The sequence below is a fragment of the Caloenas nicobarica genome, chromosome Z (genome assembly GCF_036013445.1).
Source record: "Caloenas nicobarica isolate bCalNic1 chromosome Z, bCalNic1.hap1, whole genome shotgun sequence".
Classification (NCBI taxonomy): domain Eukaryota; kingdom Metazoa; phylum Chordata; class Aves; order Columbiformes; family Columbidae; genus Caloenas; species Caloenas nicobarica.
Window position 1 is genome coordinate 41,792,205 of NC_088284.1, and position 14,785 is coordinate 41,806,989.

At 41.2% G+C, this 14,785-nt stretch overlaps 1 protein-coding gene across 1 annotated transcript in view; it reads left to right on the forward strand.

Moving 5' to 3' along the window:
* Positions 1-12,444: 12,444 nt before the first annotated feature.
* Positions 12,445-14,785, forward strand: part of ST8SIA4 (ST8 alpha-N-acetyl-neuraminide alpha-2,8-sialyltransferase 4) — a 59,627-nt gene continuing 57,286 nt past the window's right edge. Inside the window, exon 1 of the mRNA XM_065657373.1 lies at positions 12,445-12,855. Coding sequence (XP_065513445.1) covers positions 12,743-12,855 — 113 coding nt within the window. The 5' untranslated portion in view covers positions 12,445-12,742. The remainder of the gene's footprint in view (positions 12,856-14,785) is intronic.

Below are 14,785 nucleotides of genomic sequence, written 5' to 3' on the forward strand. Positions count from 1 at the left end.
TTTTCCTTTTTTGCTTGTTTTTATTTTTCTTTTTTTCATTTCCTATTTTCTTTTCCTTTTTTATTATACTTTTTAATTTCTTCCTTATTTCCTTTTTTTTGTGTTTGAACATCAAAGATTAAATACTGTCTGGGTGATATGACCTACCAGAAGTCTCAACAGTCCAGTGACTCTGTAACTGAAAAACAGAATGGAAATTCTTTTTCGCAGTTACTAGACAGCTGAAGCTGACGAGAGACCTTTCTCCCTTGCCTGTTTTACTGCTTCAAAGAGTAAGAACATCATCTGCAGACATACGTAATATTTTTGTGTATAAGGTTGCAATTTATTGACATTGTGATTCCTCCTTTTCAGTTTAAAAATTATTAATACAGGTATAGAAGACATACTGAAAACAGGGAGGGATGGGGTTAAATAATTTAGCAGTTCAATAAGTACATTTTTATTTTCTGTTATTTTTGTTGGGGTTTTTTGGTTTGGTTTGGTTTTTTCTGTTCTTGACTGAAAAAAGCATTCCTGTTCATAAAATTGTTGTGAGTGATTCTCTGAATTGGGTCTACATAGGAAAAAAGCAAAGAAACATGCAAGTGATAAATTCTAACACATTAAAAATAGAATAAAATACATGATTTAACAAGAAGACAAAGCACTTTAGACATAGATTGAAAAAAATGGCATGTGATACATATAGAAAAGGACTTAGTTGGCTTTTTTTGGCAGAAGAGCTCAAACATTTAAATATGCAAGCATCATGTTTAGACTCCACTTAAATATGGAGTTACTAGGCACCTGTACACTTCAAAATTCACCCATGTGTATTTTTCTGAGTTGTTACTTAGAGTTTAGGTATATTTCGTGGCAAGTGGTGTAGTTCCTTTGCATACTAGAAGATAAGCTACTTCTGTTGATTTTTAGCGTCTAACACAACAGATCATATCAGAGTAAGTTTTCTTGGAAATTGTTTAAATGAAATGCAGTGTTGCATTTGAAAAGCATCCTATTGCAGTAATACCAGTCTGCCCAGTCTACCTTTGTAGTTTTTGCATTTTTAATCTATAATTAGATGATGAGGTTAACATAAACACAATATTTGGATTGCATTTCTCATAAGCAGAAATTTTGCTGAAACATGTTGTTGCTGATGCAACAACATAGCTTTAGAGCATTATTCACCCTTCAGTCTTTAATCCAGGTCCCAAAGTCCAAAGCATGGCACAGCAAGTTGACCAGGGCTGATGAGCAGGTGCTTAGGATGGCTCTAAGATAAAATTCAAGTGAGATACGAATTGGTTCTGCCCTTTGCGTATCATGTGGTAGTTGTGGGTGCAGACTGAGCCAGGTTCTGTAATGTTGGCTATATGCTGCTCTGCTTTAGCGCTTTGACTTATTGGTGGATTAATTCAATGGTTTGTTAAAACTTTCCATGTAGGTGATACAGAATGTTGTTACATATCTGCACCATGAGGGTGAATTTTGTCCTTTAAATCCTTCCAAAGTGCAGCCTTTGAAAATAATGTTGTGACTGTAGTCTCCTGTTTATTCCAGTGTATGTATTAGATGTATTTTCTTTTTTCAGACACAGAACTTGATTATGGATTTTAACACTCAAAAAACCTCCTATATTTGGCACTTTTCATTAGACCACATATGCACCCTGTTAGTAATTCTAGATCATGAATAGAACTATATCATTTTAAAAGCATCTCCATCTGTTCATAAATGTACAAAAAAAAAAGAATCTGAAGAAAACATAGAAACACACATAATATCTTTAAGAAACATACTATCCTAAACAGGACACTGTAGTCTGAAATCCTTCCAAACTGTTTGTGATTAAAAGAAGCCCTACCAAAAATACACACAAATTATTATTAATGTAATTTCTGAAGTAATACAGGGAGAAATGCAGTACACTACATACTGCAGTTCAGTGCTTGGGTCTGTTTTCTTTTATGTGTTTGCTGCTTTCTAAGCATAGTCCCTACTGAAGAGGAAATATGCCTGATTTTCTCTGCTGCCTGTGAAGTGTGGTAGAGTCCTCTCTGAAGAAGTACCTCATGCACCACTTTGAATTTCAAGCAAAGACAGCAGCTGTTGTCATGTGCGTAGACCAACTAGAAACAGCAGTAAAGAACATTCTTGACATTGACATGTGAATCATTCCATACAACACGATTGCAAGCATTGGTCAGTATATAAAATCTAACTGAAGTGTCTCATAAATGCTTACATGTCCATAAATATGCTTTAATGCCTAGAGTGTGTCTACAAACCCAGTCATCAGGAAATTATTTCTAAAAAATACCTTTAATAGCCTCCTTTACTATTTTATTTAAATGAATATAATTGCCTTCCCTGAGAATCCTGTTGCTTCCCTGAGAAGCCTAAAACATGAGGCAAGAAAACAGAGATGACTTGGGTAATATTCCAACCATGTCAGCTTTTAGAGATTCATGTACTACCCAGATAAAATGTTACAACATAAATGCTTTAGTATATATAAAAGTCTTACTTAGCAGGAGAATGGATTTAATTTTTCAGATGGGCCAACGATAAATTTAAACACACTAATTTAGTGTAGGGTATCTCCTAAAACAGAGGTTATTTTCAAATGGTGCATTGTCCTCAGTCTTTTATGTGGCAAGCTGATGCAGGTCTACCAAGGGTAAAAATTATTGGAATGGACTCTGTTCCAGCATTTTGCCTAAAATGTTAAAACTTTTTGAAGTATTGAGTGATAAAATAGCTCAACCTACTACCAAAAAGCAAAATGCATCCAGGAAAAAGAAAACTTTAAGTCTTGGCTCTGTAAAACCTCAAGAACAATGACTGAGGACTGAATCCAAAACTTCTTAAAATGAGCCTCACCTGCATGCATAGTGCCATCTTAGGACAATATGCATGCTTTAAATTAAAGAGAATGGGACAATTTTTTCTTAATATTTTGCAAATTAGATATCTCCATTTTATCCTTTTGACTGGTCAGTCCCTGGTGGATGGCCTTTCTTCAAATACTTATCGCTGTCATTATTTGAAACCTGTCTTTTCTTACTTAGTATGCTGTAGGAAATTAGTTAATTATAGGATGCATCCTTGTATATCTACAACAAGTCCAGACAAACAACTGATTGTGCATCGCTGCCAACTTCAAATGCTTTGCTTTTTCATCAGTAGTTTTTGTATGTTTGTTGGTTTGGTTTTTTTGTTTTTTTTTTTTTGTTTGGTTGGTTTTGGTTTTTTTAATAGCACAGGTTGTTGATGTTGCTGTTACTGATTGCGTGATCTATTGCCTCTTGTCTTGCACACCTCAGCATTTTCCTTAGATAAGTGTCCCATTTATTGCACAGACAGCTTGTTTCAGTCAGTGGTTTACCCTATTTTTTTTTCTGATACCTATGTTTAATTAGGTGGAATTTCTTTCCTCCTCTGCTTGCTAACAAGAACATTACCTGGACAAGCTCAAGTAGTGGGGCTATGCAAACATCATGAGATTCAACAAGACCAAGTGCAAGGTCCTGCAGCTGGGTTGGGCCAACCCCTGGTATCAAAACAGGCTGGGGGATGCAGGGATTGAGAGCAGCTCTACAGAAAAGGTCTTGGAGGTACTGGTGGATGAAAGATTGGACATGAGCTGTCAATGTGCGCTTGCAGCCCAGAAGGCAAATCGTATCTTGGGCTGCATCAAAAGAACTGTGGCCAGAAGGTGAAGGCTGGTGATTCTGCCCCTCCACTCTGCTGTAAGAAAGAGGGGGACAGATTTTTTTAGCAGAGACTGGTATGACAGGACAAGGGGTAATGGTTTCAAGCTGAAAGAGGGGAGATTCAGGCTAGACATGAAGAAATTTTTTACAATGAGGGTGGTAAAATACAGGAAGAAGTTGCCTGGAGAGGCAGTAGATGCCCCATCCCTGAAAACACTCAAGGCCAGGCTGGATGGGGTTTGGAACAACGTAATCTAGTTGAAGATGTCCCTGCTTATTGCAGGGGGGTTGGACTAGATGACCTTTGAAGGTCCCTTCCAACCCAAACTATTATAAGGTTCGATGATTCTATGATTTGCGAAGCACAGTTTTCACTGGCCCTGGAGATATTTGTTGGGATTTGCGGAGCAAGTCCCCTTACTCATGTTAACTTTGTATTTTGCCTTTTATGTCATGCAGAATGTGGTCACTGGCTAACTTCTCACTGAGATATTAAAATATATACAACTTAGCTATATTGCAGGCTTGCAGAAAGATAGGTCTGCTGTTTCATGGGGCACCTTGCAATTTCCCCCCAAACCAACCCTTTATGCATGGATCAAAGAACTCTTTAAATTTTGAATAACTTTGTCTAGCATTTCTTCCTGCTCCTGGTGCAATACATCATAGGTTTGTGAATCTTTAAATGTGTAGGATTTCACATATCCAGTTTCTTTACACTGTGATTTGCTTCAAGAAGAAAACAAAAGCTTTACAGATGCTCAGACTGACAAAGATGGGACAGACTTGAAAATCATCAGCCTGAATTCTGAAGTCATTGTCCTAAAAACACTGCTTTGCAATATGTACAGGTCAAGTCTTGATAATCTGAGATGCTGACAGAAATGCTAAAAGGAGTCCTAGATGTAAGACACATCCACCATTAAGTTGTCCAGGCAAAGATTCTACGAAGGGTGCTGTTGAAGCTCATTTGCAATGGTGTGGTTAAACCAGACTAAGGCATCATAGATGCTTATGAAAGCTGAGTGTCAATAGACTCCTACTGAGAGATACTCTGTTATTATACTATAAAACATGCATGCCCATGATTTTTGGGAAGCAAGTGCCACCTGGAATTCAGCATAAATATTATATTGTTACTGCCAAAAGGGCTTCCTAAGCCCTTCCTCTCCCTGAGAACACAGACTATTCCTGTGGTCTGTACCAGGGCTTGGGCTGGTAGGACCTGGCTCCAAAGTAATTTCCGGTCACCGCCAGGTGAGGATGGACATAGTACACTACAGCTCTATTTCCTGTTACCTCTGCTTGGCATTTTTTTCATTTTGAGGCAAGCATGTGGAGGAGAAGCACAAACCTAGACATGGCACAACTGTGCTTTGCACTGTGGAAATTCTCCACTGACAGCAAACAGCCAGACTAGAGCACTTTGCAGCAACTGAGCAAAATAATTTCAAATGACCTGTTTCTGGGCACAGATCTACATTAGTCATATACTTTTGTCTAACCTAAGACCACGACAGATTTTTCCACTCTCCAATCAGCCAAAATAGACATGGGAAAAAAAGTTCTCATAATTCTGCACAGGTAGGTGGCAATTTCCTGTTCAAACACATCAGATTTGAGCCTGTGTCTTCCTCTGTAATTAGAGAATATTTACATCTTGCGACTTGTAGCATTTTACATGTGTATACATATTTGGTATTTCTTTCCTTTATAGATTTCAGTCAGGGGTGAATCAGTGTTTTCAAAATGAAACATTCTTTCCACCTTAATGTTAAACTTCACAGTTGGTGAAAAGCTTGATAAACCAAATTTACTTTCCACAGAATTTCTCTCAACTATAAAAACAGTTATTGTGTCATTTGTTTCTGCCAAAAATAGCCAATTTTGATTTTGTGATGTAATTTCCTTCAAAGAGCACTAAAATATAAAGTATTCTAAGCAAAACTCAAAAGTTCTCTGGGTTTTATTTAATGCAAACCATATTTTTAAATTTTTTTTTTAAGTCTCTGAAGTTGATAGCTTACATTTCCTTGGGTGAAAAACATTGAGAACCTTCTGAAGGACTTCTATAACTGCAAATGGTGAAGATTTTGTGTGATTTTCCTGAGTCAACAAAATATGGAAAAAAGTTATTTCCCTCTACGCTGTCTTTGAGCAGACTGCAAGTAGTAGGATTAGATTATTAATGCAATTTCTATGGGATACATTTGTACTTCTTGTAATTTTTTTAAAACTTCTTAGCCTAAGAGAAAATATTTAATGAAATACACTAAGTAAAATTATGGAATATCTTTCTTGATATGTTCTGCCTACATTTAGTGTCTTCCTATTTTAAGTATAGAACTGTAAGGTAGGAGAGCTGAAGTGATAACCTAACCTTGCTGAAGCCAATCAAAATTTTTGTATCTACTTCAGTGGAGTCAGAACTTATTCTTAGATCTGCTTCACATGTCCACCCACTGACCTGGATGACGTCTGGAAAATCCCATTTCCTTGTGGGTTTTTCTTACCCTGGTGTCTTCTTACCCAGTGTCTTCTGTGTGGGCTGTTAATTTCTGAGGTAGGCTTTGCCACGGAAATTTAAATACCTAGGACCCTGATCATCTGTGACTAGATTACCAAATCCTAGTTTGCAAAGAAATAACACAGAAAGGAAAAAAAAAAAGATATTGTGTTTTATGGCGTTTTAGAGAATAACTTGCCCTGAAGAGCTACTGTTTGAAGATGTTACTTGGAATGCAGTAGACAAGTGTTTTGTCCTGTCTTAAGCATTAGCCAGTGATGTAAAACTGTCATTGAAAGCTGTCATTAAAAATGAAATTAATCATAGCAATGCAGGCTGAGAGTACAGCTTCACAAACAAGTTTCCACAGCAGAGGGCATACTATGAACTTAAGCATCTGATGGTTATTATACAGTAACAGTTTGCATGCATGCTTTTGTCTACAGCAAATATGAGATCATCTTGAGGTAGCTTAGCTATCAACAAAAGGGGCTTGCTTGTTCATCTGCCCATACAAGGTCTATAAGCAGCTGATGAAGACGGCCAAAAACCTCCTCTGACAGGGATCTGAGTCCAAATCCTTTGTATGCCAGGTGAGTGCAGAAAAGACTAAATTGCTGGTAGGTCCGACCTCTCCCACTGACCAGAAATTCAGGTTTTGACATGGAGAACATTTCCTTTTGTTGAAAATTATAAAAAGGACATGAAGTGTTGTTGATCTACAGTTTTCCAATTAGAAAAAAAAAGGGGGGTGGGAGGAGTGGTGAATTCACAACAAGCTGTATACTTGATCTCAGCAAATGCCTCAAAGTGTTACTGTGAAAGAGATATGTGAGAAGGCATATGGGAAGCTCTTTTAGTATCTGTCTGTATACGGTTTAACCATCATTGAATTAAGCAAAATTTAAAATAGCAATAATAAAAATGGGCATTAGTTCCCAAAGAGTGAATAGCTCGTGCTGTGGTTTGGATTCAGACAAAAAGCTCCTTTCCTCACCCCCAAATCTACACAGCCGATGTGGGTATCCTGCTGGGAACCATTAGTAAAATGACGGCTCTCACTGGGAGGCCATTCACAGTTACTAAAATATAGTAGAACCTCACAAATTCACCATATAGCTTCTCAGAAAATCTCTTTCCGGTTCCCTGACATGGAAAATTAATGCAGTAATATCTCATATTTTCACTACAATGTGTTTTGGAAATATATTACTCTACATGCAGTAATGAGTTATGAAGTGCTACAAGTAAATGAAACTAAAGCATAGCCTTTCAAATAAAGGAAAATCTCATTTAATGTTGTGTCTCCCTTGCTTTTATAACTGTGATTATTCACTTGGAAAAAAAAAAAAACACACACACACACAAAAACCCCAAGCAAACAAACAAAAAACCCCATTACTATATAAAACTGTGCCTGAATCAGAGAAGTCTGCAATGCAATAAGTGTGTGCCCCTAAATTAAACATGCTTCCTTGCTGTTACACTGCAACTTCATCTGGGGACCTCTGCAGTAGATAAATACACAACTGCACAAAAGAACGTAAAACAGATAATATGGCTTCATTGAGATTTCGTTTCAAGGCTTTCTAAAGAATTGCTGTAGCATTTATTCTAGAGAAAAATATGTTCTTTTCCTACCACACACACAAAGAAACTGCTGAGAGACTCAGGTAAGCTTATTGCAACTGTCTCCACATTACTTATCCTGTGATTGTTCTGCAAGGCGATTGCAAACACTAAGTCATCATTGCATGTTAGTCACGAAGACAAAGCAGGAGGTGAACCTGAATATGGATTCTGACCTGCTTTTTGTTTATCTAAACATCAAGAGAAATTAAGCACCACCAACCCACACCTCGAGTCCTATACAGTGGAATAACTACACAAAAATGCAATTCACTGCATCATCTTTAATTGTGCTGCCTATGGAAAAGCTGTTGCGTTATAAAGCTGAGGTATTTGAAATGCTGCTATTTGCAATGCCAGGAATGTTAAAAATGCAATATTTCTACTACAATAGCAAGTAGATTATATTTCAAAGAAGACGACGTTTCAACAAAAGTATGTATGGATGATTACAAATAGAAGCATAGAAGATTTCAGATTTTGGCTGTAAGAGTACTTCTCCTGCAAAGTATTAGTGTCCTGTGCACATTAACATTAAGCAAACAACATGGATGTCTGGTGTCTTTGCCTGAACTATCAATGGAAATACTTAAAGACATTGATGTCTGCACAAAAACAGATTTAAGTATGAGGAGTACTTAAAATTTATTAAAGAATTATTCATTGTTTTAACTGATGTTTCTCTTTTACAATGAAATTTGAATAGTTAAGACTATTAAACACACTGCATAGGACTAAATCAGAGTTTAAAATGTTAAGCAAATGTAAGAATAAAGCACCAGCCATACCTATTCCTGAAACAGAAGCATGTAAAAACACATGACCTTTCCACAAAATTCAGTATTCTGTTAAAAATTATTATATAAGAATCAGAAAGCTCTACTTGCTGTAAATTGAGCAGGTTTACATTAAAATTATATATTAAAAATAAAGAGTCAGAAGGGACCTGAAAAAGTTACCTCATCCATCCTTCCACCTTGAGTTAAGAATTCAGAGGATCTGTGTAACTTGGTCCAGAAGACATCCAGTGATGGAAATGCTACAGCTTCCCTAGGCAATCTCTTATAGTGTTTCTCCATCCTCAGCGATAACAAGGATAGAATTAAGTCAGAAGATATTTCTGAGCAGCCACAGACAACGTGAAATACACTTAACACAAAAAGGACATTATATGATGGTATGTTTTAACAAATGTAAATGTTTGAAGTTTCTTCAGCATGAAATGCATCCCTTCAAGAACCCTTTGCTGTAGGAACTAATTAGCACTCTGATATGCTTAAATGTATGATTATTTATATTATTCACATTTTTGCTCCTCCAGTAGTCTTAATGAAATAAGTTCTACTGTCATCACTAGCTGCCATAAAATAGGTTTTAGTAAACATGTTTCTAGGTTCACAGAGCTCAACCATTCCCTTACGTCATATAAAATAAACCATACAATTTGATATAAACTCTATTCATTACTTAAATATCGTTAGATTGTATGAGAAAGAGGAAATCATTTCAAGGCATAATTTAGATAGCTTGTTAGACTTATGAAGTGCTGTTAATATACATTAAAGAAAGGTAATTAAATGAATTTGTGATATGAATGTTTAAATTGTGTATACAGTAAACTCGTGTTACCATAAAATTTGTCATTGCAAGTGAAATGTACCACCTGGCTCAATTATGTTATATATATACTATATACCTATATACTATATGCATCTACTCTGTTACTTGAGTACATCAGAAAGCTAGAGAATAAGAGTATATATTAGGAGGGAAACCTGATCAGAACAGCTATGAGAGTAGCCTTCTGCACTGTAGTCACAGCTGTAAGGCTATTTCTGAAATAGAGATCAGGACTGATTTGAGAGAGCACTGAAGATGTTGAGAACTTGCCCTGGGTCAACTTTGAAGCAACTCCTGTGGCACTGGGACCCTGCTATACAGATAAGCTTGGAGCTTAGAACAGCACACACAGGAGGTGAATATGGTGAATCACTGCAGGATCAGATCAATGGAGACAACAGGTGGTGGAGTTGCAAACAGCATCAGTCTTCAAGAGCAAGTTAGTCTATAGAGGTCAGGTACATGAGCGATATCATAAATCCTGCCATGTGGCAAGGGATGCACTGGGTTATCTCTCAAGATCCCATAGTTCTCTTCTGACCCAGTAGTGTGTTTTCACGGTAGTAGAATGACAGGCAGGAGAACAGCCTGAATTTTCAGGAAAATGGCCACAGATTATTAATGTGTGCTAAGTGTTTTTTCTCCATCTTTTACTCAAGTGTAAACTTGCAGTTTTACATTGTAACAACTGAATAACAGTTTCGGAGTCCTGACGGTTTAGAGCTTGTAGTTAAAATATTAGATAGGTTCCTCAAGGGTGCTGGGAGCATCATGGAGAATGCACTGGTACTGCTCATGGTATTTAAAAACATGGACATTTTAAAAAAACCTGCAGAAGTGTCCATTTGCCTGGATAAGGCTGCTGTGGCCATTTGTACATAGAGTCAGTTTGGTGTCAACTTTTTCAGCCTCTTGAAGTGGTGGAGGTCAGTTTCAGTCAGACTGGTTGCAAGCAGACAGAGCGCAGATACAAAAGTGCACTGTTGGGCAAGGTACCTCATGACGCCCATCACCATCAGTCCTCAAGTCTCTTGGGTGCAAGCAAGGATTCCTTGTGTGGGGTGATGATTAGTCCATATGAAGCAGCAGGGGAGATGGATTTTAAGCTTCAGGTGGAAGGAAGCCCAGCAGAAGGTGGAGAAGATGAAGACACACTACTTTCTGAATGTTCATGTAGTCTGGCACAAAACCAAGAGCTGCTGCGGCTAATAGTGTAAGCTGCCAGTGGTAGCTGTGGCTGGAACCAAGTAAAACCACCACCAAAGGTGGGTGAACTTGGGATTCTGTATACGTTTTCAGTATCTGTTGCTGATAAGCCGATTTAACTATAAAAATAATCTAATATACAAAAATAATATAGCATGTAAAAAACAGTATTTGCTGAAGTTCAACAGGGCTGACAACTGATCGAATCCTAACTTTTCAGCTGAACAAGTGATGCAGTTTTTACAATGGTATTAAATACGGTTTTGCATTTGAATTCACTTTTCATCCAGAAGAGACCGTCCAACATGAATTATACCAAGTGAAATTAGAAGGTCATGCTCACAGGTAGCATGGGTCTTACTCCTTTTGCTGCTGATGCTGTTTAGAGGTCACTTTCCAAGACTAGGTTATCAGAGCCACAGCAGAGAAGAGCACAGAAAACAGTTTGATCTAGCTTGCGTGAAAGGAAGATGCGAAGTATCCATTCCATTCCACTGAGGCTGAATTAAATCTTTCCTTTTAAACAAAATTGATTTTTAGAACATAACTACTAGCAGCCCTGACATTCTTAAGGATTTCTCTAACTTTCTTCACTTTTAATGCCTGTGAGGTAATATTCTCTCAGGAAAGAAAAATTCATGCCTATCTCTACATTTGCTTGCATCTTTCTGTGAAATATCTGTCACCAGATAGTTCTGGATATAGCATATCGGACCAAATAGACCCAGGGAAAGTTCTGTCACTCTGTGAGCTCCCGCTCTTAACCTGAGAGGAGTCACATCAGATTTGTCACAAACCCTTCCTGGATCCCCATGGGAGAAGAGTGATGTTGGTGTTGAAGCCTGTTCCATAAATGTAAGCCTAAAGGCTGTCGCACACAGAATAAATCCAAGGCAGCCCAGTCACTTTGAAGAGGACGAAATAATACTGAGAAAAGTGTATATAGCACATGATTTATTTTTCATGTCGCATTATGCATTTTAAAGGGCTTTTTTAAATTTTCCTTTGAGATTCGGGGTTATTTTGTGCATTTCAGAGAAGTCATCCTAGCAGAAGTATGAAAAAAACAGCCATGTTGAGACCGCGTAGATGGAACAGGACGCAGGGGAGCGGGAGTAGGGCGGTGCATTTGGCCACACTCCGGGGTTAACCTCCGGACGCGGGTGTGCAGAAACCCCACCATTTCCCTGCCCCGTCCCTGCCCTCGCAATCTCCCGCTGGTGCGGGGGCCGGAGGAGCTGCCGAGGCCGCACCCCGCAGCTGGGATAAACCTGCAATGCCCTTTTCACGCTCCAAGCGTCCGTCAAGGGAGAGAAGAAAAAAAAAAACCCAAAACCCACCCTAATACTTCTCAAAAAAAAGAAGCGTGTCTTTTCTTCTTAGTGGCACTGAGCTGGCGGTCCTTTACTCAAACTTTCTGACACCCAACAGGCGACAGGGCACTACGTGCTTCAGCGGAGAAAGGCAACCCCTTCACAAACACAGCGGGGCTACAAAGGAGGAGGACCTCCAGCCGCTGCCCAGCGGGTGCCGCCCGTGCCCTCCCGCACCGCGGTCCGCGCTCCCCCACAGCCGTGACCCGGGCTCCGCCGCTCGCTGCCGCTACCTGCGGCGCGACGCCGGGTGCCCGCCCCCGCACGGCGCCCATTGGCAGCGCTCCGCCCGCCACCGCCCCGCCGCGGGGAGGGAGGTGCCAGCGACGCCCTGGGGTCGTGGCTGGCGCGGTCGCAAGAGGGCTGCAGCGGGGCCGGGGGTGCGGCGGAGCAGCGGCGGGAGGAGCTCGGCGAGGCTCGGCGGGCGCGGAGCGGCGGCGCCACGGACTTACTCCCCTGGCCGAGGAGAACGAGCCGCCGCCTGCGAGCTCTGGTCCTTGGCTCGCAGGAGCAGGGTGAAAGACAAACTAAACGCCAAACGACCCCCAGCGTCTGCGCCTTCCTGATTTTAATTTTTTTTTTCCTTCAACTATTTCGAAAAAAGATTTACTGTGTTTTTGGCAATTTGTGCCGTGTGTGGAGTTCTTTTCCGCACACCCCTGACAAACAAAGGAAAAGGGGGAGGGGGACTGCGTTTCGCAGAAGACATGCGTTCAGTCAGGAAGAGGTGGACTGCGTGCACGATAAGTCTCCTCCTCATCTTCTATAAAACGAAAGAAATAGCGCGGACTGAGGAGCGCCAGGAGGCACCGCTCGTCGGGTAATTGCGGGGCGCCAAGCCGGGAAGGCTCCCCGAGGGGACGTCCTGGCGATGTGGCTGCCTGAGGTCCTCTCCGCGGCCCCACCCGGGTCTTCAGGTCCCCTGGCACCCCCCGGGCCGTGACCCGCACCCCTGCGTTGCCGCCGCAACTTGGCGCTCTTGCTGATCTGCGCAGGGATGGGGGGCTGGGGGGGAGGGCGTGTGCGGAGCAGAGTACTGCTGCGGGACAGGTTACGGTCGGGTTTGGCTGGCGGAGCTCAGCGGCTGGGGGCGAGGGGGACGGGCGGGAGATTGCCTGGTGTCGGTGTTGCAGCTGCTGCTGCTCTCCCCCAGCCGCAGTAATAGGGCGCGCCCGGTGCTCCCCGACGGCCGGGGTAGCTGGAGGTGGTAGTGGCGGCCGCCGGAGCGCGGTGTGCCTCGTTTTCTGCTTTGGGAGCCCTTCAGAGGTGACCGTGCCGGGCTGGGCGGCCGCTGGCAGCTACGGGTGGCTCCTACCTCCGTCCTTTAAGTTTGCCTGAGAGCTGTGCTCCCGTGCTTGCTCTGAGGGTGTGCGAGACATACCCCTAAGGCTCGTGAGGCTCCTCCAGTGGAAACTGGTCCCTCGCCGAGACGCTCTTCTTACATATTTCGCTCTTCTGCCAGTCTTAGCTTGAAAATTAAAGGCGAAATTCCCTTGCCATTTTTCTGTGAGCACCTCAGCTTTCTCATTCTCTCACAGTGAGTTTGTGTACGTGCATGCCTGTATTCCTCATTTTTCTCGCAGCTTGCAGCTATCCTGTGAAGATGGGGTTTCAACCAAACTTGTTTATCCTTGGAGACGTATAGATTTTTGTTTTCACAGAAAGGATGCATAGATTTCTTGGTGGCTCAGTGAAATCAGCAAAGGCAGGGAAGGGGCTCACACTTTCCATTTGGCTGTGCAAATCTACTAGGGGGCAGAGGGATGCATTCACAGCAGATTTTCTTCCTTTGGCTTTTGCCTTAATTTGAGGAGGAGGCATAAGGAGGTTTAAAGGTCCTGTATTGGCCTGGAGGAAGCTGGGACAATTACAACCTACTTAGTTCCCATTTCATCCCCACAGTGCCTAGAGTCTAAACCGGAAAGTGCATTCGTCTTAACCAGCCCATGCCCAGGCAGGCCAGTGTGGGAGCCGGGTGAAAGCAACTGTGCACAGCTGGGCGGCTGTAGCCCTGGCATCTCCCAGGAGCACGGGGTTGGCCTCACCTGTGCGTATGCCTGGTTAATGATGCCATGTTTGCTTCCCTTTGTATGAAGGTCTTTCATAACTTGCTGGTGTCTTTCCCACTTGTTCAGCCTGGATGTAAGCCCTGTTTCTGCTGTGATGCTGTGGTATCTGCATACTTAGGGAATGTACAAAAGTTTAAAATTTTGGGGTTCTATGTGTGCAAAAACACAAGTGAAAATGAATGCGTAAGGGAGAAGCAGCATTAAAGATACCATGTTTCTTAATATTAGGTTGGTGCAAAAGTAGTTGTGGTTTTGGACCATGAATTTTAAATCATTATAAATAGGCTCAAACACATCTTTATTAATCAAAATAGGAACCATTATAATCAACACATTTTGTCAATGAGAAATAAGTTTGTTTATTCCTGTAGCATAAAAATCTCTGCTTTGGGATTCGACAAACTCTTGGAAAGTGTTTTCTGCATCCTGCTGTTTGTGGAAGGGTTTTCCCTGAAAAAAGTCATCGAGATGCCTGAAGAAGTGGTGGTTGGCTGGTGAGAGGTCAAACGAATATGACGGATGAGGCAAAACTTCGTATCCCAATTCGTTCAACTTTTGAAGCATTGGTTGTGTGACGTGCGGTTAGCTGTTCTTGTGGAGAAAAATCAGGCCCTTCTGTTGACCAATGCTGGCTGCAGGCGTTGCAGTTTTCTGTGCACCTCATCAATTTGCTGAGCATCC